The sequence below is a fragment of the Pogoniulus pusillus genome, chromosome 44 (assembly GCF_015220805.1).
Source record: "Pogoniulus pusillus isolate bPogPus1 chromosome 44, bPogPus1.pri, whole genome shotgun sequence".
Taxonomy (NCBI): domain Eukaryota; kingdom Metazoa; phylum Chordata; class Aves; order Piciformes; family Lybiidae; genus Pogoniulus; species Pogoniulus pusillus.
The window spans coordinates 692,383-713,892 of NC_087307.1; the positions used below are offsets into that span (position 1 = coordinate 692,383).

The following is a 21,510-nucleotide window of genomic DNA, read 5'->3' on the forward strand; positions in this document are numbered from 1 at the left end:
ACAGCCCCTCAGCAGGTTGGCACCCACTCCCTACAGCCCCTCAGCAGGTTGGCACCCATCCCCTACAACACTTTAATGGGTTGGCACCCATCCCTTAGGAGACCTCAGCAGGTTGGCACCCGCCCCCTACAACCACTCACCAGGTTGGCACCCATCCCCTATAGCACCTCATCAGGTTGGCACCCAAGCCCACGCCCTCAGCAGGGCTCAGGTGCTGGCTCTCTGTGCCCACTCACCCTCTCCGGTGGCTCTCTCCGTGCAGGGGCTCCGGCGGTGCCTCCCCTGTGGCTGGTGCAGGGTCCCAACCGCTGCGTGGGCAGAGTGGAGGTGCTCCACAGGCAGCAGTGGGACACCATCTGTGATGACAGCTGGGACCTGAGCGATGCCAGCGTGGTGTGCCAGCAGCTGGGCTGTGGCACAGCCTTGGCTGCCCCTGGCTCGGCTCACTTGGGCTGCGGCTTGGGCCGCATCTGGCTGGATGAGCTGCACTGCTTGGGCACGGCAGTGGAGCTCTGGCACTGTGCAGCCAGGCCCTGGGGCGTCCACGACTGCACCCACGGCGAGGATGCAGGCATCATCTGCTCAGGTAACCCTCACCCACGTCCTGCCCCAGCTGGCAGCAGTTGGCACCCAGCTTCTAGGCTGCACCTTGGGCTTGTTGGCTCTGGGTCCTTTCCCAATCTGTCTGGGCCAGAAGGATCTGGATGTGCTTGAGCAGTGGCACAGTGCCAGCTGCAGGAGCTTCAGCAAGGCCAAGCCCAAAGGCCTGCAGCTGACTCAGGCCAGCCCCAGGCACCAAATGCAGGCTGGGGGCAGAGTGGCTTGGGAGCAGCCCTGGAGAAAGAGCCTTGGGGGTGTTGGTGCTGAGCAGCTCCCCGGGGGCCAGCAGTGCCCTCCTGCAGCCCAGCAGGCAGCCAGGGGCTGGGCTGCAGCCAGAGCAGTGTGGGCAGAGGGCAGGAGGGGGCGTTGTGCCCCTTGGCTCTGCTCTGCTCAGACCTCACCTCCAGTCCTGCCTCCAGCTCTGCTGACCCCAGCAGAAGGAGGACTCAGAGCTGTGCAGTGAGGCCAGAGGAGGTCACAAAGATGCTGCCAGGGCTGGAGCAGTTCTGCTGTGGGCATAGGCTAAAGGGAGCTGGGGTGGTGCAGCCTGCAGGGGAGAAGGCTCCAAGGGTACCTCAGAGCTGCTGCCAGTGCCTGAAGGGCTCCTGCAGGGAGGCTGCAGAGGGACTTGTGCTGAGGGGACATGAGCCAGGCCAAGGGCAATGGTTTGGAGCTGAGGCAGAGCAGGGTTGGAGTGGAGCTGAGGAAGTTCTTCAGCAGGAGGCTGGTGAGAGCCTGGCACAGGCTGCCCAGGGAGGCTGTGGCTGGCTCCTGCCTGGGGGTGTTCAAGGCCAGGCTGGGTGAGGCCTGGAGTGTGGTGAGGCAGATCTGGCGGAGAAGGGCTGAACTCACTATGCAAGGACACTGCACAATCCAGTGTGGATCAAAAGCGAGTGACAACTTTATTTAGTAGCTGCGTGCTTATATGTGTTACAGATAATATATGCATACAGGTAAGGAGCTAAATGGCTGAATCTCTAAATACCCCATTTGCATGGTGCACCTACTTGCTATGTGCAGCTGCAAGCAGCAAACTACTTCTTATCTTATTCAGAGTTAGCTGTATCCTGCTCTGCTTGAGTTGTCTGCTGACTCATCAAGGACAGCGCCTCCCTAGCTAGCTATATTAAATGCTGCCTTTGTTTATTCAATATGTCTTTGGTTCTTCAATGTGGCCTTTGTTTCAGTGTGGCCTAGCACAGCCTTAATTTAGTTCCATATACTCATCCTGCTTGCCCACCTCTAAGTCATGTCCATTTTCCTTTAGCCATTCTGCAACAATTCCCCTCTTTTCTTTTTCGGCAAGCAGGGCTGTACCCCTGGTAAATCAATCCACACCCCTCATGATGCATCCATATCCTACCCGTAGTAATATAAGCATAAGCAGTACTATTCCCAGCAGGCGGAGGCCCTCCTTGATAAGCTGTAGTATCCAGGGAGACAAACCTCCAAAGGTTGATGTTAGCCACTGGTCAAAGGGATTTTCATTAGCAACAATGTGGTTAGTATGATTTTTCAGCCAAGGAAGCTGTTTGTGGATGGACTCCCCATGGTCCGAGAGGTTAAAGCAACACATTCCCTCAAAATCGCTACAACCATAGTGCTAAAATCAGAAAGAGAATAAACCTGTTAGAGCTCTCACTAGTAGCATTAGTTTGGCAAGCTAACAACCCAAGCTTAGCTAACAATCCCAAAAGCTTTTTCTGCTAGCAACAGTAAGTCATTTGTTCAAAAGACCAAAAGTTCAGACGAATGTCACAGTCACAGGAGAGTGCAGGTGTGCCACATCTTCATTGGCTCTGTGTGGCAGTTGATGTTGTAGAGTCGCAGATGTATCTGCTGTCCAGTATTCTTCCTCAGACTCCCATTGTTCTACATTCACTCTGTAGTTCTCAGAAACCTTGATGCTTTCATCACACTCCTAAGCTATGAGCTGTGTCTGTCTATTGTGCTTAAAAACTACTAATTTCTAAATACAATACAAAGATATGCCCTAGATGTTGCTTTCAGGATACTCTATTAGGCCTTTTCCCCCAGTCCTTTATCTGCTTTTAAAAATTTAAGGCAGTGTTTGTCATCTTTCTACAGGGCCCTTGCAAAAACATGACAAGCACATTGCCATCTGTGCCAATTAAGTGGGTTTTGGCCCTTACAAAAGGAACTAAACTGAATCTATTCCATTAAACCACAGTCACTGAAAACTCATGAAAATATCCAAATTCGTTAACCATGATCAAAACCTTATGATCCATACACACACAATCATCCTGTCAGTGCTCCATTCAAGTCCTTTCACAGCTCTGCCATCTGAGCAAGACTTCTGCTCACTTTAGGAAAAAACAGGCTAATCATACTCAAGCTGTCTCCATCTTAAGGCCTGTGAGGATAAGTGATCAAACACAAGCAAATACAAGAACAAATGCAGACATATTCATTGCCCAGGCTAACAGATCCATTGGCCTGGTCTGTACGACACAACCACAGAGATTTCAACATTTTCTTTTCTGTCTCCTATTTTCCTTTCCTTCCTTCCTCTATTCTCCCCCCTCTGTTTTTTTTTTTTTATACATAATCCCAGTGCTATCTAAATATACAGAAAAATCTTTTAAAATATTCTACAATATCCTTATATCCTGAAATTCTACAATTATATTTACAAACTCTTATCCTTAATTATATTATCTGTCAACTTAAAACATACATCAACTAAAGGAAATGAAGCCATTAACTCAGTACTGAGAAAAAACCAAAGAAAATCAGGGAGATATTACATTCATGGAGCTCCTTTGAAAATACTCTGGTACCAGAAAAGGAAAAGAATCTTAAATTAGAAGTTATACACTTACAAACAACTCTTACTATAATATTCTATTATATTAACTGTTAAATGTGTGCAGCTATCAAGTACTTAACATACTCTATTTTAATTGCTTAAGTCTTATCCCAATTACCCTCCTAAAATGATTCTAAAACTTATCTTATTAAAATAAACATCTTATCAAGTCACGAAATAGCTATCACAAATTCAGCCTGTTTCTTTAAGAAACGAAATAGTTTTGTTTGCAGCAACTGCAAGGGAAAGAAAAACACAGGAGAGAGGGAGGGCAGCGGGGGAAGGTGATAATGCCGGGGGATGGGGGGGGGGGGGGGGGAGGCTTGCATCGCTCGTCTGAGCCGTCCGGTCTCTCAGTCCCCATCCCTTACTGTCCCCCTCGCTTCTACTTCCTTTTCTTCTCTGTTGATCTCCCTCTGTCTCTCTGGCGTTTTTTTCTCTTTTTCCTGTGTTACTGGCGGTAGAGACGCGTGGGGGGGGGGGGGGGGGGGGGGGGGGGGGAGGTCTGCATTGTTAGGTGCTTAGCAGAGTCCTGCGGGCAGGTCACCAGCGGCACTCAGCAAAGCTGGCACACACGGCTGCAGGAGTGCTGAGAAACTTTTTAACCTGAGGAATCTTTGATGCTGTTGCCGGCTGAGTGCTTGCTTCCATGTGAGACAATGCTGCTTTTTTATGCGTGGTCTTACTCCAGCTTCTACACTCCAGGCTCTCATCGGGCTCCTCAGGTTTCTCGCCTCCACCTGTATCAGAGCTTTTGCTGCCAAGCTTGCCACTTGCACGGGGATTCCCATGGCAGGGGCTCCCGACTCCAAGGCTGGGCACAGCTGCCTCTCCTCTTCTCCAACACAGTGCTGAGGAGTCTTTAACAGAGTCACTGCCTAACGCCCTCCATTCTGCTTCATCAAAATATGACTCAGGGGTTTTAAAAAAACCCTTAGCACAGCCATATGCACAAAGTCCTGGCAAATACTTGGTATTGAAATTCACTTTGCGCTTTTCTAAGAAGCAAGATAGCAAGGAAAGGGCTACCTCTTTATCCATGCCGCGGCGTCCCGCTTGCCCCCCTTGCAGCGACGAAGGCTGCCCGTCTTGTCATCAGCCTCGGGCCCCCCTAATTGGTCCGCCACCCCGTCCTAGCTTCGTCCTGCTAGCGGGCATCGCTCTCCTCCGACGGCCCGCTCCGCCGGCCTGTCCTCCTCCGTGTCTCCTAGGGTGCCCCAAATCGGGGTCCCTGTTTTGGGCACCAATCTGCGGTGAGGCAGATCTGGCGGAGAAGGGCTGAACTCACTGTGCAAGGACACTGCACAGTCCAATGTGGATCAAAAGTGAGTGACAACTTTATTTAGTAGCCGTGCACTTATATGTGTTACAGATAATATATGCATACAGGTAAGGAGCTAAATGGCTGAATCTCTAAATACCCCATTTGCATGGTGCACCTACTTGCTACGTGCAGCTGCAAGCAGCAAACTACTTCTTATCTTATTCAGTTAGCTGTATCCTGCTCTGCTTGAGTTGTCCGCCGACTCATCAAGGACAGCGCCTCCCTAGCTAGCTATATTAAATGCTGCCTTTGTTTATTCAATATGTCTTTGGTTCTTCAGTGTGGCCTTTGTTTCAGTGTGGCCTAGCACAGCCTTAATTTAGTTCCATATACTCATCCTGCTTGCCCACCTCTAAGTCATGTCCATTTTCCTTTAGCCATTCTGCAACACTGGAGCAGCTGTGCCTAGCTGAGAGGTGTCCCTGGGCATGGTGTGGAGGTTGGAACTGAGCTCTGAGCTCCCTTCCAGCCTGAGCCAGATTCTTGTCCTCTCCAAGCACCATCGGGTGGTGCTGGAGGTGTGGGGCTGGAGCCTGGAGGCTCTGGGGGATGATCTCCACCTCCCCAGCTGATATTTCTCCTTGCATCCACTTCCTCCCAGGTGGGATCTGAGCCCCACAGATCTTCCAGAGTGGAGAAGAGAGATTCTTATTGCAAGCCAACCTGACCCTGACCTTCCCTTGACCCCAACCAGAGCCACTTCTGAAGCCCAGAGGCTGCCAGGACAGCAGCCAAGAGCTATGCCTGGCATCTCTCACACTGCCACGCAAGAGCCACATGGATGTGCCCAGATCAGGGACATCTTTGCCCTGGGAACCCACTCAGGGAGAGGCAACTGCACAGAGCTGCCTCCCCCAGCTGCCCTCTGCATGCCCCTCGCTTCCCTGGCTCCATCATCCCTTTGAAGCCTGCACATGGTCCCCCAGGCCACAGTTCCTGCCACCAACAGACAAACCTCCAGGCTGCTGCTCCTGAGGGGTGCAGGGAAGGTCTGCAGAGCACTGCTGGGAGCTCGAGGGCCACCTCCACCTTTGGAGCTTCTCTCAAGTCACCTCCCTAGGCCGAGAGGTTGTGCAGCTCCCAGCCCAGCTCAGCCTCTCCTGCCACATTGGCTCTAACCTGCACAGCTTGTCCTGTGCTGAGGGCAGGGATCCAGTCTGGCTCCTGCTGGATGGGCTTGGACCCCCTTGGGCAGCACCAGAAGTGTCCAACTGCTCCAAGTGGAGGTTGGAGAAGCCCTCCAGGCTCACCCAGCCCAACCACCAACCCTATCCCACCATGGCCACCAAACCCTGTCCCCAGGGCCCACGGCCACACCTTTCTTAAGCACCTCCAGGGATGGGGACTCCACCACCTCCCTGGGCAGCCTGTGCCAATCTCTGACCACACAGAGGTTGCCCTCTCACAAACCAGCCCAAACCTTGTGGCTCCCTGAGAGACTCCCTCCAAGCCTGCAGCCCTTCCTGTGCCTCTTCTCACCTTCCCTTCCAGCAGCAATAAAGCAGAGGTGGAGCTGAACCTCCTGCCCCTGAGGCTCCATGAAGCTCCCTGCTGGGCTCAGGGCACCACCACGACCACCTGCACCAACTCCCTGCCCTCCCCAGAGCCACACTGAACTGGGCCATCTCCCAGAAGCTTTAGGCCTGCTTTGGAGTGGGTGAAGTGGGCCAGGGGGAGCTGGAGGAGAGAACTGGAGTTGGCCAAGCATCCTGGAGGCTCCTGGTGACAGTGTGCAGCTGGAGACCTTTGCTGTCTGCTTCTCTGGGGCTGCAGGGGGGGTGTGGGGGGCCAGACCTTGCCTGGACATACCTGAGGTGGGAAATCATCCACTTCGGCCTGGGAATCACAGCCCCATGGAGCTGTTGAGGCTGGAAGAGACCTTTGAGACCACCCAGCCCAGCCCCATGCCTGGAGCTCACAACCCCACTGCTGCTGCCAAGCCACTGCCACTGCCCCACAGCCCTCAGCACCACATCCACACCTCCACCACCTCCACGGGCATCCTGTCCCAATGCCTGACCACTCCTTCAGGACACAAATTGTTCCTCGTGGCCAACCTGAACCTCTCCTGGGGCAATCTGACTTCATTTCGCCTCCTGCCCCTTCCTCCTTGGGAGCAGAGCCCAACCCCCACCTCACTCCAGCCTCCTCTTGGGGAGCTGTACAGACCAATGATGTCTCCCCCAGCCTCCTCTTCTCCAGCCTCAACCCCCCCAGGCCCCTCAAATGCCTCCATGCATTAGATAAACATTCTCCATGTTGGCCCAGCAGCTCCCTGCCAGCTGTGTGCCCAGGTGGCAGGAGCTGGCAAGCAAGCTAGGAGGCAGAGGTTGACACAATGGCAGCCTGTGGAGGGCTGGAAGGGACCTCTGCAGATGATCCAGTCCAGCCCCCCCCCTGCTGCCACAGGGTTCACCACAGCAGGTTGCAGAGGAAATGTGTCCAGGAAGGTCTGGATGCTGTGCAGAGAAGGAGGCTCCAACAACCTCTCTGGGCAGCCTGCTCCAGGCCTCCAGCACCCTCACACCAAACAACTTTCTCCTCCTGGTCAGGTGGAGCCTCCTGGGTGCCAGTTTGTGCTCACTGCCCATGACCCTATCAGAAGAGTGTGGGCAGCAGGGCAAGGGAGGTTCTCCTGTCCCTTTACTTTGCCCTGTTGAGACCACAGCTGGAGGACTGGGCCCAGTTCTGGGCTTCCCAGTTCAAGATGGACTGGGAGCTACAGGAGAGCTCCAGTGGAGGTCATGAAGATGCTGAAGGGCCTGGAGCAGCAATGTGAGGAGGAAAGACTGAGAGCCCTGGGGCTGAGAGCCTCCAGAAGAGCAGCCCCAGAGGGCATCTGAGCAGTACTCAGCAAGAGCTGAAGGGTGGGGGGCAGGAGGCTGGGTCCAGACTCTGCTCAACAGTGCCCAGGGGCAGGCAGAAGAGTTGAACCTGCTGGAAAGGAGCTCCATGGGGAAGGGCCTTGGAGTCCTGCTGGGCAGGAGGTTGTCCATGAGCCACCATTGTGCACTTGTGGCCAAGAAGGCCAAAGGTCTCCTGGGGGGCATCAAGAGGAGTGTGGGCAGCAGGGCAAGGGAGGTTCTCCTGCCCCCTTGCTCTGCCCTGCTGAGGCCACAGCTGGAGGGTCCAGTTCTGAGCTCCTCACTTCCAGGGGACAGGAGAGAGTCCAGTGGAGGCCATGAAGTTGTTGGAGGGTCTGAAGCAGCTGTGTGAGAAGCAAAGGCTGAGAGCCTGCAAAAGAGCAGCCCCAGAGGGGAGCTGAGCAGTGCTCAGCAGGAGCTGAAGGGTGGGTGCCGGTGAGGAATGACACACAGAGTCCACAGGAGTCAGTGTGAACCCCACTGGAGACCTTCATTGTTGGTTAAGATCTCGTGTGTGTAGTCCAGAGGAGAGAGCAGAGAGCAGAGGGCACAAAGGAGAGAGCAGAGAGCAGAGAGCACAGAGTGGAGAGCACAGAGCAGAGCACAGAGAGCACAGAGTGGAGAGCACAGAGCAGAGCACAGAGAGCACAGAGTGGAGAGCACAGAGCAGAGAACAGAGAGCACAGTGGAGAGCAGAGAGCACAGAGAGGAAAGCACACAGCAGAGAGCACACAGCAGAGAGCACACAGCAAAAAGCAGAGAGCAGAGAGCACAGAGCACAGCAGCACAGAGCACAGAGCATAGAGCACAGAGCACAGCAGCACAGAGCACAGAGCACAGCAGCACAGAGCACAGAGCACAGCAGCAGAGAGCACACAGCACAGAGCAGAGATTACAGAGCACAGAGCACACAGCGCAGAGCACAGAGCAGAGATCACAGAGCACACAGCACAGAGCACAGAGCAGAGCACACAGCAGAGCACACAGCACAGAGCAGAGCACAGAGCAGAGAGCATACAGCACAGAGATTACAGAGCACACAGCACACAGCACAGAGCAGAGCACACAGCACAGAGCACACAGCACAGAGCAGAGAGCATACAGCACAGAGCAGAGATTACAGAGCACACAGCACAGAGCACAGAGCAGAGCACACAGCACAGAGCAGAGCACACAGCACAGAGCACAGAGCAGAGAGCATATAGCACAGAGCAGAGATTACAGAGCACACAGCACAGAGCACAGAGCAGAGAGCACACAGCACAGAGCACAGAGCAGAGAGCATACAGCACAGAGGAAGTTAGGATGGATGAGCTTGGAGCTCTCTTCCAACCTAGTTGATGGTTGATTGGACAGGGTTGGGTGCTAGGTTGGGATGGCTCAGTGTGGGGGTGTGAGAGCTCAGGGCAGAGCTGATTGCTGCCTGCAGCTGCCTGCAGGGAGGCTGTGCCCAGCTGGGGTTGGGCTCTGCTGCCAAGCAGCCAGGGCCAGAAGCAGGGGACACAGCCTGGAGCTGTGCCAGGGCAGGCTCAGGCTGGAGGTTAGGAGGAAGCTGTTGGCACAGAGAGTGATTGGCACTGGAATGGGCTGCCCAGGGAGGTGGTGCAGTGCCCATGGCTGGAGGGGTTTAAAGGAGCCTGCATGAGTCCCTTCTCATCCTGCCTGCAGGTTCCTTGCAGTACCAAAGGGCCACCAGCAGGTCTCCCCCCATTCTCCTCTGCAGGTCTCCCCCCAGTCTCCTCTGCAGGTCTCCCCCCAGTCTCCTCTGCAGGTCTCCCCCCAGTCTCCTCTGCCTGAGCCATGCCCATGTGCCCAGCTCAGCCTGGGCACTGCTGCCAGGTCCTGCAGCTGCCCTACAAGTCCACAGGTGAGGCCTTGGCTTTGAGGGGCATTTTATTGGCACTTTGAGCTGTTTGCTCCTCGGGCAGGGGGGGAGTCCTGTGTGGCTTTGGGAGTCCTATCAGGGCAGCCCTCCCAGGGGTGCAGCTCCTGCAGGAGGTACCCCTCGATGCCCCATCCTGGGCTCTGATGGCTCTGCACCATCCCAACCCTCCTCTGTCTCCGCTGAGCCTCTCTGGCTGCTCTGCCAGGGGCGAGGGGGTGGCACCGAGGGCACCAGGCTGGCACTCAGGCTGCTGCTGGCTCCTCCGGGGCCTCAGGAACTGCAGGCAAAGGGAAGGAGGTTGAGGAAAAGCTGCTCCCAGGAGCCTCTGGCACCAGAGTGAGGCCTCTGCTCCCGCAGGAGCTCTGCTGCTTGTGCCACAGCCCTCAGCTGGAGGCTGTCGAGAGCACAACTGCTGAGCTGTGGCTCCCTGCAGGAGCCAGGAGAGGGCTCCGTGAGGTGCAGGCTCTGATGCCCTGCTCGCCCCAGGGGGCTGCAGCACAAGGACCTGGCAGCATGACCCCTGCCTAGGACCCAAACGAGCCCCAACCCCCTTCAGCTCTGCTCCTCCGGAATGAAACCGGCACAGACCCCCCACCACGGATCCTCCTTCGCCCAGGCAGGACCTGCCCAAGCTCCTCTGCCGAGGAAGAGGAGCAGGAGAAATGAGGAAGTTAGCTCCCAGCACCGTCAGAGTGCTCAGACATCTGCTGGCACTGAGCCTGCCCTGGGCTCGGGCACCTCACCCACATGCTGCTGGCCCGACAGAGGCTGCTCCTTCCTCCCTTCCTTCCGCCTTCCCTTCCTTCTTCCTCCCGTCCTCATTCCCTTCCTTCCTTCCATCCTTACTTCCTTCCTCCTTCTTTTTCTTCAATTCCTTCCTTCCTTCCTTCCTTCCTTCCTTCCTTCCTTCCTTCCTTCCTTCCTTCCTTCCTTCCTTCCTTCCTTCCTTCCTTCCTTTCCTTCCTTCCTTCCTTCCCTCCCTCCCTCCCTCCCTTCTCTCCCTTCCTCCCTTCCCTTCCCTCCTCCCTCCCTCCCTTCCTTCCTTCCTTCCTTCCTTCCTTCCTTCCTTCCTTCCTTCCTTCCTTCCTTCCTTCCTTCCTTCCTTCCTTCCTTCCTTCCTTCCTTCCTTCCTTCTCTCCCTTCCTCCCTTCCCTTCCCTCCTTCCTTCCTTCCTTCCTCCCTTCCCTTCCCTCCCTCCTTCCTTCCTTCCTTCCTTCCTTCCTTCCTTCCTTCCTTCCTTCCTTCCTTCCTTCCTTCCTTCCTTCCTTCCTTCCTTCCTTCCTTCCTTCCTTCCTTCCTTCCTTCCCTCCCTCCCTCCCTTCCTCCCTTCCTCCCTTCCTCCCTTCTTTTCTTCCTTCCCTCCTTCCCTCCCTCCCTCCCAGTGAGTCCCCCTCTGTGCCCTGTGAATCTCCTCCTGTCCTCTCCAAGTCCACTTCCCATCAAGGCTGGGCTGACCTCCAGAGCTCACTTCCAACCCGCTCCTGTTGGGGTTCTCCATGAGGCTGTCCCCACCCTGTCCCGGCTGCCAGGTGCCAGCTGTGCCAGGAGCTGCCTGTGCCACTCCGGCCCCCCAGGCTGGCAGCTGCCCACCTGCACAGACAACGTCAGCGTCCTCCCCGTGGTAGCAGTTGTGCTCCCCCCAGGGCCTGGCCTGGCACTCGGTGAGGCTCTGCTCCGTGCCCTGGCACTCGACATCGTCCAACCAGATGAGGTCAGGGCCGCGCCCGTAGCGGGCATTGCCCAGCGCCGACAGCGGCGCCCCACAGCCCAGCTGCCTGCAGACCACTCTGGCGTCCTGCATGTCCCAGAGGTCGTCGCAGACACTGCCCCACCGCTGCTGGTGCAGGACCTCCACCCGCCCTGCGCAGCGGTTGGGGCCAGCTGCCAGCCGCACGGGGCCCTGCTCGGGCAGCTCCGCCTCTGCGCCAGGCAGCGGAGCGTAAGGGAGTGTCCCTCCAGCACCTCCTCCAGTACCCCCTCCAGCATCCCCCTCCAGCATCCCCCTCCAGCATCCCCTCCAGAACTCCCCTCCAGCATCCCCTCCAGAACTCCCCTCCAGCATCCCCTCCAGCACCCCCTCTGGCATCCCTCTCCAACACCCCTTCCAGCATCCCTCTCCAGCACCCCCTCCAGCACCCCCTCCAGCACTTCTCCACCATCCCCTCCAGCACCCCCCTCCAGGACCTCACTCCAGCACCCTGCTCCAGCACTCTGCTCCAACACCTCCAGCACCCCTCTCTAGTATCCCCTCCAGCACCCCCCTCCAGCACCCATTCCAGCAACTCCCTCCAGCATCCCATCCAGCACTCCCCTCCAATGCCCCCTCCAATACCCCCCCTCCAGCACCCCCCTCCAGCACCTCCTCCAGCATCCCCCTCCAGTATCTCCCTCCAGCATCCTCTCCAGCACCCCCTCCAGCAAATCCTCCAGCACCTCGCTCCAGCACCCCCCTCCAACACCCCCTCCAGCACCCCCCTCCAGTACCTCCCTCCAGCACCTCACTCTAGTGCCCCCCTCCAGAACCCCCTCAGCACCCCCCTCCAGCACCCCCAGAGGAGCTGCCAGGTGGCTCTGGCACGGCAGAGGGCAGTGTTGGGCTGCTGGGGGTGGGCAGGCAGAGAGGCTGCAGGAGCAGGGCAGGAGGAGGCTTTGTGGTGCTCAGGGCTGTCTGCAGGCTCTCCTGCCCCGGGGGGGTGAGAGGTGCCAGGATGTAGAGTGCCAGGAGGCTGGGGCCAGGCTCTGCTCTATGCAGGCTGCCCAGAGAGGTTGTGGAGTTGTCTCTGGAGCCCTTCCAGGCCTGACTGATGTGTTCCTGTGTGCCCTGAGCTGGCTTGGATGGTCCTGCTCTGGCGGGGGGGGGGACGACTGGAGGAGCTCTTTGGGTCCCTTCCAACCCCTGATGTCCTGTGAGCTGGGATCTGCTGGGTGATGCCCAGTGCCAGGCCAAGGGGCAGTGGGGGGGAGCTGAGGCCCAGGAAGCTCCATGGGAGCAGTAGGAGGAATTTGATTCCCTGTGAGGGTGGCAGAGCTCTGGCACAGGCTGCCCGGGGGTGTGGAGTCTCCCTCTCTGCAGAGAGCCAAACCCTGCCTGGATGTGCTCCTGTCTGAGCTGCCCTGGGTGGTGCTGCCCTGGCAAGGCTGGCACTGGGTGAGCTCTGGAGGTCCCTTCCAGCCCCTGCCCTGCTGTGGTTCTGTCACCTACCAGGGCAGGAGCAGGGCCTGGATGTGACCTTCCTGTGGCACAGCCACTGGGGGTTGCCCCATTTGAAGCCAGTGAAGAGCTGAGCACAGCCCAGGGACCATCAGCAGGGCACAGCCCAGGGACCCCCAACAGGGCACAGCCCAGTGCCTCCCAGCTGGGCACAGCCCAGGGACCCCCAACAGGGCACAACTGGGTCAGCTCTGTCCTCCTGTCCTCCTTGGTCAGCTCTGTCCTCCTGTGCTCCCTGGGCAGGCACCCAGGGATGGGCTCAGCTTTGTCCCTCCCTCGTTGCCAGCAGCAGAGCCACCCTGGGGCGCTGGGGACCACCAGCTCTGCCAGCCTGGCCAGGGGCTGTGTGCTTGGTGGCCTCTGCCCACTCAAGAGCTCAGGGGGCGCAGGGTGGAGCTGGAAGGGACTCACCTGAGCACTCCACGCTGGCATCCTCGGCGTGGTTGCAGAGGTTGTCCCCCCAGGGCTGGGCCTGGCACTCGCCCAGGGAGGCTTCGTCCCCTGTGCAGTTGAGGTCGCTCAGCCAGATCCTGCCCTTGCCCTCCTTGTACCTGGCCTCCCGCGGGGCTGCCAGGGCAGGGCCACAGCCCAGCTGCCTGCAGACCACCCTGGCCTCCCGCAGGTCCCAGTGATCGTCGCAGACGGTGCCCCAGGCGCCCTCGTGCAGCACCTCCACCCTGCCGGCGCAGTGCCTGGGGCCGTCCACCAGGCGGACGGAGGAGGAGACTGCGATGCCTGACTCTGGAGACAGACAGAGAGGGCAGCTGGAGGCTGTGCCCTGCGTGGAGTCCCCACTGTCAGCCCAGTGCCCAGGCCCTGCCCACCCCAGCAGCCTCTCCCCCATCTGCAGCAGCACAGAGGCACAGGATGAGGCAGGGGGAAAAGACCTTCGAGGTCACCGAGTCCAACTCTGCCCCAGCACCTCCTGCCCAGCTCAGCCTGGCACCAGGGGCCTCAGCCTGGCACCAGGGGCCTCACCCAGGCTCCTTCAAAAGCTTCCAGCCATGGGCACTGCACCACCCCCCTGGGCAGCCCATTCCAGTGCCACTCTTGGGGGGAGGAACTTCCTCCTAACCTCCAGCCTGGTCCTGCCCACACAGCTTGAGGCTGTGCCCTCTTGTTCTGGCCCTGGCTGCCTGGCAGCAGAGCCCAACCCCAGCTGGCCAGAGCCTCCCTGCAGGCAGCTGCAGGCAGCAATGAACCACAGAATCAGGGACTCACAAAGCCAAGCAGGCTGGCAGAGACCTCCAAGCTCCCCGATGCCAACCTCTGCCCCAGCCCTGCCCAACCAACCAGACCTTGGCACCAAGGGCCCCAGCCAGGCTTGGCTCCAACCCCTCCAGCCGTGGGCACTGCACCACCTCCCTGGGCAGCCCATGCCAGTGCCAATCACTCTCTCTGCCAACAGCTTCCTCCTAACCTCCAGCCTGAGCCTGCCCTGGCACAGCTCCAGGCTGTGTCCCCTGCTTCTGGCCCTGGCTGCCTGGCAGCAGAGCCCAACCCCAGCTGGGCACAGCCTCCCTGCAGGCAGCTGCAGGCAGCAATCAGCTCTGCCCTCAGCCTGCTCTGGGCCAGGCTGCACCCCCCCAGCTCCCTCAGCCTCTCCTCACAGGGCTGTGCCCCAGGCCCCTCCCCAGAGAACCTCCTGGTCTGAATCCCTCTCCCAAGGTGCCAGGGCCAGAGCCAGCAGGAGAGAGCTCTGCCAGGGTCTGCTGCAGGGCAGGAGCTCTGCAGAGGGACTTGGCCAGGCAGGAGCCTTGGGACGAGGTCAGTGGGATGAGGTTCACCAAGGCCAAGTGCTGAGGGCTGCACTTGGGCCACAGCAACCCCATGAAGCCTCCAGGCTTGGGGCAGAGGGGCAGAAAAGTGCCCAGCAGGACCTGGGGGCGCTGGGAAGATGGCAGAGGTGCCCAGGTGGGCAGGAAGGGCAGCAGCAGCCTGGCCTGGCTCAGCAATGCTCTGGGCAGCAGCAGCAGGGCAGGGATTGTGCCCCTGGGCTGGGCACTGCTGAGTGCTGGGGTCAGTTTGGGGCCCTCACTCCAAGGCCATGGAGGCGCTGGAGCAGGGCCAGAGGAGGGCAGCAGAGCTGGGGCAGGGTCTGGAGAAGAGGAGGGGGCAGGAGCTGGGGGGGTGCAGTGTGGGGGAGGCTGAGGGGAGGCCTCATTGCTCTCTGCAGCTCCCTGGGAGGAGGCTGGAGCCAGAGGGGGCTCAGTTTCTGCTCCCTCCTAAGGTGTCAGGAGCAGAGGGAATGGCCTCGAGTTGCTCCAGAGGAGGTTTGGATTAGATCTGAGCAGAAACTTCCTGCCTGGAAGGGTCCTCAGTGCCTGGAGCAGGCTGCCCAGGGAGGTGTCTGAGTGCCCCTCCCTGCCCCAGTGCCACAGAGCTGTGGTGCTGAGTGCCAGGGCTGAGCCCCAGCCTGGGCAGGGTCAGAGACTGCTTGGAGTGGAGGAGCAGAGAATGGTTTAGGGCTGGGAAGGGAGCTCAGAGCTCAGCCAGTGCCAGCCCCAGCCCTGTGCCATGGGCAGGGACAGCTCCTGCTGGGAGAGGTCACTCAGGGACTCACCCAGCCTGGTCCTGAGCACCTCCAGGGGGGTTGTGGAGCACAGAATCACCCAATGGGATCAGAGATCCACAACCTCCCTGGGCAACCTGTGCCAGGCTCTCACTACCCTCACCCTGTGCCAGTCTCTCACCACCCTCCCTTCCTCCTCACATCCACTTTCACTCTCTCTTCTGCCACTCCAAACCCATTCCTCCTCCTCCTCTCATCCCCAGACCTTGTCCATTGTCCCTCCCCAGCCCTCCTGGAGCCCCCTTCAGACCCTGCAAGGCCACTCCAAGCCTTCTCCTCTCCAGGCTGCACAGCCCAGACTCTCTCAGCCTGTGCTCAGAGCAGAGCTGCTGCAGCCCTCTCAGCATCTTGGTGGCCTCCTCTGGGCTGGCTCCAACACTTCCATGTCCTGCTTGTGCTGGGGGCTGCAGAGCTGCACAGAGAGCTGCAGGTGGGGTCTGAGGAGAGCAACCCCCCAAGAGTTGTGCCCTCAAAGGGCCACAAAGATGCTCAGAGGGCTGCAGAGCCTCAACTCTCCATCTAAAAGGTCTTCCCCACCCCAAGTGGTTCAGTGCCCCCTGAGCCCCCAAAGGTCTTCTCCACCCCAAGTGGTTCTGTGCCCCCTGAGCCCCAAAGGTCTTCCACACTCCAAGTGGTTCTGTGCCCCCTGAGCCCCCAAAGGTCTTTCCCACCCCAGGCGGTTCTGTGCCCCCTGAGCCCCAAAGGTCTTCTCCACCCCAAGTGGTTCTGTGCCCCCTGAGCCCCAAAAGGTCTTCCTCACTCCAAGTGGTTCTGTGCCCCCTGAGCCCTTTGCTCCTGTCCAGGCTGCCTGTGAGGACAGCCCAGGACAAGGCTGCTGAGCAGGAGGGCAGGAGCCTTACCTGAGCACACAGCACTGGCATCTTCCCCGTGGTAGCAGTTGTGGTGCCCCCAGGGCCTGGCCTGGCAGTCCCAGAGGGCAGCTTCGGTCCCGGTGCAGTTGACATCGTCCAACCAGATGGCATCAAAGCCTGGGCCAAACTTGGCGGCTCTGGGGGCCAGCAGAGCATCCCCACAGCCCAGCTGCCTGCACACCACTTGGGCATCGCTGAGGTCCCACTCATCGTGGCAGACTGTGCCCCACTGCTCCTCGTGGAGCACCTCCACCCGCCCGGCGCAGCGGTTTGGGCCTCCCACCAGCCGGATGGGTCCTGGCTCAGGGCTCTCTGCTCCTGCCAAGAGAGCAGATGAAGAGGTCCTGGGGGCAAGCCTCAGGTGCCCCTGAGCAGCTGGAGAGCCCCCAGGGGTGAGCCAAAGCTGCCTCTGCTCAGCCCAAACGGCTCTCAAAGGCTCCCTCCCTGGTTTCTGGCTGGAGGGAAGCTGAAGGCAGAACAGCAGCTTGGAGGCCACAGGGGAGGGAGGGAACAGCCTTGGCCTCGGCTGGGCCCTGCCCCAGCTCTGCAGGAGGAGTGGAGCAGGGAACAGCTGTGGGAACGGCTCCAGGGTGCTAATGGCTTCACCATGATGGAGACTTGAGCCAAGGGCTTCAAAGTCTGGAGCCTTGTCCAAGGTGGAGCCTTGAGCCAAGGTCTCTAAGGCCTGGTCCAAAGTGCAGGCTCCAGACAAGGTCTGGCAGGCCTGGAGCCCTGAGCCCATCCCTGTGCCCTCCGCAGGCTGAAGCAGGTCCTGGAGCAGGCAGCAGCTGCACTCTGGCTTAGCCCAGGCAGGAGCCCAAGGCTCAGGCAGCAGCCTCCTGGCACTCACCTGAGCACTCCACGCTGGCATCCTCGGCGTGGTTGCAGAGGTTGTCCCCCCAGGGCCGGGCCTGGCACTCACCCAGGGAGGCTTCGGTGCCCTTGCAGCGGAGGTCGCTCAGCCAGATCCTGCCCTTCCCTTCGCCGTGCTTGGCCTCCCGCGGGGCTGCCAGGGCAGGGCCACAGCCCAGCTGCCTGCAGACCACCCTGGCCTCCCGCAGGTCCCAGTGCTGGTGGCAGACGGTGCCCCAGGTGCCCTCGTGCAGCACCTCCACCCTGCCAGCGCAGGCTCCGGCGCCGCCCGCCAGGCGCACCTGCAGGGGAGCTCCGTCCTCGTCCGCTGCAGAGAGAGGCCCAGGGTGAAGCCCAGGCCGGGGCCAGGCAGCTGAGAGCCTCCAGCACCTCCTGCCTGGAGCCCTCCGAGATCAGCTCTGCCTGTGCCAGCTCCACCTGCGCCAGCTCTGCCTGTGCCAGCTCTGCCTGCGCCAGCTACACCTGTGCCAGCTACACCTGTGCCAGCTCCACCTGCGCCAGCTCTGCCTGCACCAGCTCCACCTGCGCCAGCTCTGCCTGTGCCAGCTCTGCCTGTGCCAGCTGCGCCTGTGCCAGCTCTGCCTGTGCCAGCTCCAGCTGCGCCAGCTCTGCCTCTGCCAACTCTGCCTGTGCCAGCTCTGCCTGTGCCTGCTGCACCTGTGCCAGCTCTGCCTGTGTCTGCTCTGCCTGTGCCTGCTGCACCTGTGCCAGCTCTGCCTGTGCCAGCTCCACCTGTGCCAGCTCTGCCTGTGCCAGCTCTGCCTGTGCCTGCTGCACCTGCGCCAGCTCTGTCTGTGCCTGCTGCACCTGTGCCATCTCTGCCTGTGCCAGCTCCACCTGCGCCAGCTCTGCCTGCGCCAGCTCTGCCTGTGCCTGCTGCACCTGTGCCAGCTCTGCCTGCACCAGCTCTGCCTGTGCCTGCTGCACCTGTGCCATCTCTGCCTGTGCCAGCTCCACCTGCACCAGCTCTGCCTGTGCCTGCTGCACCTGTGCCATCTCTGTCTGTGCCAGCTCCACCTGCGCCAGCTCTGCCTGCGCCAGCTCTGCCTGTGCCTGCTGCACATGTGCCAGCTCTGCCTGTGCCAGCTCCACCTGTGCCAGCTCTGCCTGTGCCTGCTGCACCTGCACCAGCTCTGCCTGTGCCAGCTCCACCTGCGCCAGCTCTGCCTGTGCCAGCTCCACCTGTGCCTGCTGCGCCTGTGCCAGCTCCACCTGCGCCAGCTCTGCCTGTGCCAGCTCCACCTGTGCCAGCACTGCCTGCACCAGCTGCACCTGTGCCTGCTGCACCTGTGCCAACTACACCTGCACCAGCACTGCCTGCACCAGCTGCACCTGTGCCAGCTACACCTGTGCCAGCTCTGCCTGCGCCAGCTCTGCCTGCACCAGCTGAACCTGTGCCAGCTGCACCTGCGCCAGCTCCACCTGCACCAGCTCTGCCTGTGCCTGCTGCACCTGCACCAGCTACACCTGTGCCAGCTCTGCCTGTGCCTGCTGCACCTGCGCCAGCTACACCTGTGCCAGCTCTGCCTGTGCCTGCTGCACCTGCGCCAGCTACACCTGCACCAGCTCTGCCTGTGCCTGCTGCACCTGCGCCAGCTACACCTGTGCCAGCTCTGCCTGTGCAAACACTCACCTGCCAGCAGCACTGCCACGAGGGAGGCTGCAAGAGAAGGAACAGAACAGGTCAGGCTCAGCCTGATGAGCACAGTGGCTGCTGCCCACCCCCCAGGCCTGCATGCCCATGGGCACTGCCCCCTGTGTGCCCATGGACTCTGCCCACTGTGTGCCCATGGACTCTGCCCCCTGTGTGCTCATGGGCACTGCCCCCTGTGTGCCCACAGGCTCTGCCCCGTGTGCCCATGGACTCCACCCCCTGTGTGCCCACAGGCTCTGCCCTGTGTGCCCATGGACCTTGTGGCTGCAGAGAGCAGACGAAACCTCCACCAGAGCTGTCCCTCAGCAAACAAACCTGAGGCTGCATTGGGCAGCTGAGGGGAGACTGCCTGGGGGGATGCAGGCACCTGGGAGGTTCCAGGGAGGGGAGAGGGACAGGGGAGGAGATTGGGAGGGGAGAGAGCAGATGAGGAGGAGCTGAGTAAGATCTAAGGAGGAGAGGGAGGGAGGGAGAGAGAGAGGGAGAAGAGGAATATCTAAGGAGGAGAGGGAGGGAGAGAGGGAGGGAGAAAGAGTGGGAGAGGGAGACGGAGAAGGAGATGGAGAGGAGGAAGATTAAGGAGGAGAAGGAGGGGGAAGGGGAGAGGGAGGGGAGGAAGATCTAAGAGGGAGAGGGAGAGGGAAAGGAGAGAGAGAGACAAGTGACAGCAGATGAGGAAGATCTGAGTAAGTTCTAAGGAGGAGAGGGAGAGGGAGAAGAAGGGTAGGGGGAGAAGGAGAGAAGGAAGATCTAAGAGGGAGAAAACGGAGAGAGAGAAGAGGAAGATCTAAGGAGGAGAGGGAGGGGGAGAAGGAGGGGGAGAGGGAGGGGGAGAGGGAGGGGGAGAGGGAGGGGGAGAGGGAGGGGGAGAGGGAGGGGGAGAGGAAAGGGGAGAGGGAGGGGGGACAGCAGATGAGGGAGATCTGAGGGTGATCAAAAGAAGATCTGAAGGAAGATGTGAGGAAGGTCTGAGGAGGATCTGAGGGAAGGTCAGGGCGGAGCTGTGGTGCAGCTGTGGTGCCAAAGGGGGCCAGGAGGCAGCTGTGGTGCCAGGGGGCCAGGAGGCAGCTGTGGTGCCAAAGGGGGCCAGGAGGCAGCTGTGGTGCCAGGGGGCCAGGAGGCAGCTGTGGTGCCAGGGGGCCAGGAGGCAGCTGTGGTGCAAGGGGGGCCAGGAGGCAGCTGTGGTGCCAGGGGGTCCAGGAGGCAGCTGTGGTGCCAGGGGGCCAGGAGGCAGCTGTGGTGCAAGGAGGGTCAGGAGGCAGCTGTGGTGCCAGGGGGGGCCAGGAAGCAGCTGTGGTGCCAAGGGGGGCCAGGAAGCAGCTGTGGTGCCAGGAGGGTCAGGAGGCAGCTGTGGTGCCAGGGGGCACAGGTCTGGAGGTCGGGGGGGGTCAGGCTCTGCTCACTGCTCCCGGGAGAGGCCAAGCAGCAGTGGGTGGAAGCTGCAGCACAGCTCAGGAGGCTCAGCACAGGAGCTGCCCCCAGCCCCTCCTGCTGCTGCTCCCAGCCCCTCCTGCTGCTGCTCCCAGCCCCTCCTCACTCTGCTGCCCCCAGCCCCTCCTGCTGCTGCTCCCAGCCCCTCCTCACTCTGCTGCTCCCAGCCCCTCCTGCTGCTGCTCCCAGCCCCTCCTGTGCTGCCCCCAGCCCCTCCTCACAGTGCTGCCCCCAGCCTCTCCTCATGGCCTCTCTCCAGCAGCCTCCAGCCCAGTCCCTGCCATGGCTCCATCGCCCAGGAGCTGGAGCAGCGCTGGCAGAGGAGAATCAGTGCCAAGGAGGTGCCAAAAGTGCCTCATGGGCACCGAGCCCAGCCTGACTTACCCCAGAGACAGCCCAGCAGGACCAATCTCATGCTGGCAGCAAAGGTCCTGGGCAGAGAGCAGGGCAGGCAGCAGGCAGCAGCAGGCAGCAGCAGGCAGCAGCAGGCAGCAGGCAGCAGCTCCCAAGGGATTGGCTATTTGAGAAGCCTCCCAGGTCACAGCTCCACCCCAAAAACCCTCCCCCCCCTGCCCCCTGCCCCCCAGGGCACAGCACGGGGTGCCAAGGGTTGGAGGGCACCCAAAGGCGCTGAGGGGCAGGAGCTCAGCCAGGAGGGAGGGCAAAGCTCCTGGCAAGAGCTGAGCCCCAGCAGCAGGCAGGGAAACTGCTCTGGGAATTGGCTGAGCAAGGAAAGCTCCTGAGGGCAGCTGCAGCCAGCCCAGGGGGCACCCTGGCACAGGCTGAGGGTGGTGAGAGCCTGGCACAGGCTGAGGGTGGTGAGAGACTGGCACAGGGTGAGAGGGAGGTGAGAGACTGGCACAGGCTGAGAGGGTGGTGAGACCCTGGCACAGGGTGAGAGGAGGTGAGAGCCTGGCACAGCTTTGCCCAGGGAGGATTCTGTGCTCCACAACCCCCCTGGAGGTGCTCAGGACCAGGCTGGGTGAGTCCCTGAGTGACCTCTCCCAGCAGGAGCTGTCCCTGCCCATGGCACAGGGCTGGGGCTGGCACTGGCTGAGCTCTGAGCTCCCTTCCCAGCCCTAAACCATTCTCTGCTCCTCCACTCCAAGCAGTCTCTGACCCTGCCCAGGCTGGGGCTCAGCCCTGGCACTCAGCACCACAGCTCTGTGGCACTGGGGCAGGGAGGGGCACTCAGACACCTCCCTGGGCAGCCTGCTCCAGGCACTGAGGACCCTTCCAGGCAGGAAGTTTCTGCTCAGATCTAATCCAAACCTCCTCTGGAGCAACTCGAGGCCATTCCCTCTGCTCCTGACACCTTAGGAGGGAGCAGAAACTGAGCCCCCTCTGGCTCCAGCCTCCTCCCAGGGAGCTGCAGAGAGCAATGAGGCCTC

The 21,510-nt window shown here is 60.3% G+C and overlaps 1 protein-coding gene across 1 annotated transcript in view; it reads right to left on the bottom strand.

Moving 5' to 3' along the window:
- Positions 1-21,510, bottom strand: part of LOC135192824 (deleted in malignant brain tumors 1 protein-like) — a 501,013-nt gene that overhangs the window by 397,098 nt on the left and 82,405 nt on the right. Inside the window, 6 exon segments of the mRNA XM_064176200.1 lie at positions 11,083-11,426; positions 13,129-13,458; positions 16,150-16,479; positions 17,012-17,341; positions 18,668-18,694; positions 20,504-20,636. Of these exon segments, the coding sequence (XP_064032270.1) occupies positions 11,083-11,426; positions 13,129-13,458; positions 16,150-16,479; positions 17,012-17,341; positions 18,668-18,694; positions 20,504-20,636 (1,494 nt within the window).